This window comes from Fulmarus glacialis, unplaced genomic scaffold (assembly GCF_000690835.1).
Source record: "Fulmarus glacialis isolate BGI_N327 unplaced genomic scaffold, ASM69083v1 scaffold8875, whole genome shotgun sequence".
NCBI lineage: Eukaryota > Metazoa > Chordata > Aves > Procellariiformes > Procellariidae > Fulmarus > Fulmarus glacialis.
This window is the reverse complement of record NW_009213603.1, coordinates 28,749-33,655: the sequence shown is the minus strand read 5'-3', so window position 1 is coordinate 33,655 and position 4,907 is coordinate 28,749. Positions and strand designations below refer to the sequence as shown.

Below are 4,907 nucleotides of genomic sequence, written 5' to 3'. Positions count from 1 at the left end.
CACTTGGAAAGTTATTTTTTCGTAAGGAAGGAATGCATGTTATTTTTATTTTATTATTGTAATACACATTTGCCTTTCCCAGAAACATAAAGAAGCCCAGCCAAAATGATTAGTTACCTCTGAAGTGGTTTTTATTAAGGACAGAATGTCCTTTGCTCATCCTAAATCCTGCAAAAGGGAGAGTATTCAGCATCTGCAGGACCTGAAACGCCTGCATGCATCCAGGCCGGTCTGCCGCAGGGCAGCAGCAGCAGAGGAGTGCTCAACTGCGCTCTCGGCAAGGAAAGCTCCTGAAGCATCCTGGTGAAATTTAGAGATTATCAACCTAATTCCCCTTTCATGCCTGTGTTTAAATACAGCCTGCAGCCCCGTAGCTGTAAAAGATACACATTCTTTTAGGAGATTTTAGTATTTTGGTGTGACTGATGAGAGTGCTCTTGGGTGTTTGCCGCCCTTGACTGGTGTTGGTGATGGAAGCGATGCTGTCTCCGTGTCTGTCATGCCTCCGTGGGAGCTGCAAGGAACGATGAGGCGCAGCATCCCTGCGGGGTGCGTGGAACGGCCTATTCCCGTCGTCCTGTGACTGCTTGGAGAGAAGGCGAGCCCAGCTGCGGGGCGCAGGGGCAGCCGGCGGAGGGGGGAGAAAAGGGTAGGTGGGCTCAGGCAGGGGTGGCTGGCTCTGCGTCCAGAGCAAAGCCCCTGCTCACGTGTGGTAGGATTCTTGGTTGCTGGTTTGTTTGTTTGTTTGTTTTTTCCAGAAGCTTTAAACACAAAAACCTTCATAGGAGGAAGAGAATTACTTCAGGCCTGTCCTCTGTAACGCTTGTGAGGAGGGTCTGGGAAATGAGCTCAGGTTTTCCACAGTTCGAGGTGGCCCGGGTGCTTGGTTTTTTCCAGAAGCTTTAAACACAAAAACCTTCATAGGAGGAAGAGAATTACTTCAGGCCTGTCCTCTGTAACGCTTGTGAGGAGGGTCTGGGAAATGAGCTCAGGTTTTCCACAGTTCGAGGTGGCCCGGGTGCTTGGGGTCAGTGCTGTGAGAGCCCAGGGGCCCAGCCTGTGGAGCCAGCAAGGTTTAGAAGCTGCCTGGGGGCTACTGAGCCTCCTGAGAAGGGATGGAGACCCGCAGATCCCGCCGAGCAGGTCTCCCACTTGCGGCGGGTGCAAGGCTCCTGGTGAGCCTTGGAGTGCAAACTGAAAAGGAGCTGCAGGAGTTTGTGGATACTGGAATAAGGAGCATGGCTCTGTTTCCATCCTGGCTCTGTCTCCTTTTGCTTTAGTCTCTCTTTGCGTCAGTGCATATTTGAGGTGTAAAAAATAACAAGCAATTCCACTACTTTGGTTTATAAGAGGCGCAGATGTTGGCTCATCTGTGGCCCTGTGAAAATATGCCAGTATTTTTGCAGAAATCTGTGGGAGACTTGCTTGTGGGCGGTGATTTTTTTTTTTTTGTTTTTTTTTCTTGTTTCTCCTTGTTGTGGAAGGTCAATGCAGTATCAGTTTTCTTCTTTATCTGTTACTTGCCTGGTAGCAGCGACAGGACTTCATAGACTCAACTTAAAAAGCAACACAGCATTTAGAAAGTTTACTGGAAAATGCTGTGAAATGGCGCCTAGAGGTGGCCATATCAATTTATGAAAGACACCGAGGTGGGATGCTTAAAACAATGTATCTTGTCGGTTTTGGCTCTTGTTAAAACTTTGAGAGCTGTTATAGCCGGGATGTGTTAAAAATGTGCATGGGATGAAGTTGGTAGCTTAAGAGTATGGTTTCTTATTCATTAATACAGCTGAGAAAAGCACTACTTGCCTGAGGCTTTACCTATGTTATTTGATCTAAAAAGATCCTACTTTTGTCTGCCTTGAAACCTTGCTTTTCTTGTGGTGGTTCATTATATGATAGAATCGCTTAAAATGGTTTATTTGAAGAAAGCCTCTGTATTAGATGTATGCAAGGAAAATCTGTGATACAAAGCAAAACCGGTACCATTTCTTCTGTTCTGCTAACAGATTTCTCTTAGTATTAGGAGTCTCCTCTGTAAAAAAGGGGGGGGGGATTAAAAAAAAAAAAAAACAAACTTACTTTTCCAGAATGAGTTTGTCTTACGAGGTGTTTATGGTTTGTGAATTGTGCAAAGTGATGCTGTCTTTGTAATTCAATACTCGGTATCATTGGGCAATCAAAGAGAGAAATGCGGTTTGTCCATCCAGCAAGGCGCTTTTTTTTTTTTTTTTTTTTTTTTTTTTTTACCACAGTAGGCTAGAAATGCATATTTTAGGATTCTTTTACTGTCCTTATGACTTCAACCTTGGAAAGACAGACATACAAGTACTGGTAGCAAAGCAAGCTGGAACGAATTCTTCCAGTGTTTTACACTATGCTGCAAAATGTGGCCGGGGAAGGGGATAAAATTATCAGGCTCATAAGCACTGGACTGACTGGCCACGCTGGGCTTTTCTGGGTTTTCTGTTTGTTTTCTTTGTGAGGAAAGAAGCAAAATAAACTGGCCTTCATCTCTCTCTGTAGGTGAAGTCTGTGATAAATCTGCTGTTCGCTGCCTACACGGGGGATGTGTCTGCACTCCGGAGGTAAAAATCGGTGTGGGGTTGGGAATAGGAAAGCTACTTGTTTGGTACCTGAGGCTGTTGTTTACTTATGAATATGCACTGTGTTGGGGATATCCCAGCTCTTATGCGAGATTGGGTATGTTCACCCAAAACCCAACCAACCAACCCCAAACCTAACCATCAAAAAGGTACCCTCACACTATCCTGAAATCCCATTGTTTTCCCTTTCTTTGGATCGCACTGAAATAAATTTCCTTAACCAGTCGTTTTATAGCGATGGCAGAAAATCCGAGCTGTACTCTAGCCTGCTTTATAGTCCAATTCTGACACTGCCACAAAAAATCAGGAAGAAAACGCACGCTATTGTTGGAGAGGTTAGGAAATACAGCTTGGCTTTCTAAATCTGGAGTAGAATCTGGCAACGTTTAAAGTAATAATAGTAAGAGGCTAGGTAAACATATTAATGTGGCTAGAATATACCTGAATATAGTTAGTGGCTGCAAAAACGTGTATAGTTTAGCTCTGCTGTCCCGGAGCATCGTAGTGTGATGAAAGATCTCTCCCAATACCGTAATGCTGTTGGGGATTTTCAGACCTGGGAGTCCTTCCTGGGTTTCCTCAGCCGGCATAAGTTTACTTTGTCTTATATGACTTAGCTCATCCCTGTTAGATTTTACATCAGGTATGTTGACTTTTAAGGAACCCTGCAAAGACATTTTTATTTTGTTTCTCTTTGTAACAACTAGAGATCAGAAGGAAAATTAAGCCCCTACCTTATTTTTAAAGCCAAAGCAGTAAGGGCCCCTTTCGTTATAACTGAAGGTACGATGTGCTCTTGATACTGTTTATATCCTCTTGCAGCAGATATTTCATCATTTTAACATGGGGGTGTTGTTCCATGCTAGTTTTGTAACTTGTTTTAATTGTGTAAGACTTCTCTGTAATCGTCGTTTTTTGGGTGGTGGTTTTTTTTCTTTTTTTCAGATTTGCTCTGTCAGGAATGGATATGGAACAAAGAGACTATGACTCACGAACAGCCCTGCATGTAGCAGCTGCAGAAGGTAATGTCTCCTTGCATGTCGTTTGCTATCTGTTAATGAGGTCAGTTTTCTTTACAGTATCTTCACTCTCTATATATGCATACCTGCTTTTTAAAATTTTGCATGTATATATGTATATACATAGATACATATAAATAGTACACTCACAATCCTGCTTTTCTTACAGGACATGTGGACGTTGTTAAGTTTCTCCTGGAAGCATGCAAAGTGAATCCTTTCCCCAAAGACAGGTGAGTGGGTTTATTGCCACTTCGGAGGAGAGATGCTCTAGCAGCAGCTCTGTAGCCCCCATGAGGAGAGGGCTCAGGTGCGAGTGGGATGCGTTGAGCCAGTACACTGAAGCAGAAGGAACAGGATCCTACTGGTTCTCGGTAGGTTCTGCAGAGTGAGCGGGAATGAAATAAATGGTGATCCATTAAAACCATTATTTAAAAGGTTATGCTCAGCTTACAAAGTATTTTCACGGTTACTGAACTTAGTGTGGTCTGTGTGCTTAATATCACAGAATGTAAAGAACTAGATTTTTGGTGCTTCTGGCTCTGTGCTTACGTGCTGATCTTAGAAATACTGTGCTCCTTCCTGTAGGTGGAATAACACTCCTATGGATGAAGCTTTACATTTTGGACACCATGATGTTTTTAAAATTCTTCAAGAATATCAGGTCCAATACACGCCATCGGAGGATTCCAACAACGGAAAGGAGAACCGAACGGTTCATAAAAATCTAGATGGCTTACTATAATCATCTTCAGCTAGATCCTAAGAATCAAATCACTTACCTGTTTAATTGTGGTATACATAAGTAATGAAGAGCGTGTGTGTTTCTATCTGATAGTGGTATATATTTTACGGAAGTCTCTGTTACTTCAGTGTTATGTTACAGGAGTTTCTATACGCACAGGACAAATCCAATCTCTCTCAAAAGAAACAAAACCAACTAAGAATCTCCCTCCATAATGTGAGCAATATTACCTCATGCTGCATATAATTGATGTATAAAAATATTTAGCTGTTGTTGGCTTTACTGTGCACTACTTAATTTATTTTTGTGTTCTATGTGAACTCCAGTCTGTGGTCAGGAATTTTTCTGCTGATTTTTTTTATTTCTATAGCCCTCTGTTTCCAGTATGGCCAAGATGAGCCAGAGTACTGTCAGGTATGAGCGTCAGTGAGGTTTTTCAAAAGCTGAGGATGCTGATGTAGATTTAGGCTGGGTGTGTTAAGTAAGGATCTGCACTTATCTTTGGGAAAAAAAAAAAAATAAAAAAAACTTCCACAC

The 4,907-nt window shown here is 42.6% G+C and overlaps 1 protein-coding gene across 1 annotated transcript; it reads left to right on the top strand.

The window, feature by feature from the left end:
• Positions 1–2,526: 2,526 nt before the first annotated feature.
• Positions 2,527–4,548, top strand: LOC104077125 (glutaminase kidney isoform, mitochondrial-like; the record flags this gene model as incomplete). Its single annotated transcript, XM_009578244.1, has 4 exons — positions 2,527–2,588; positions 3,552–3,628; positions 3,795–3,858; positions 4,214–4,548. Coding segments are annotated over 4 exons (360 nt in total), but the record flags the coding sequence as incomplete, so codon positions are not given.
• Positions 4,549–4,907: the final 359 nt, after the last annotated feature.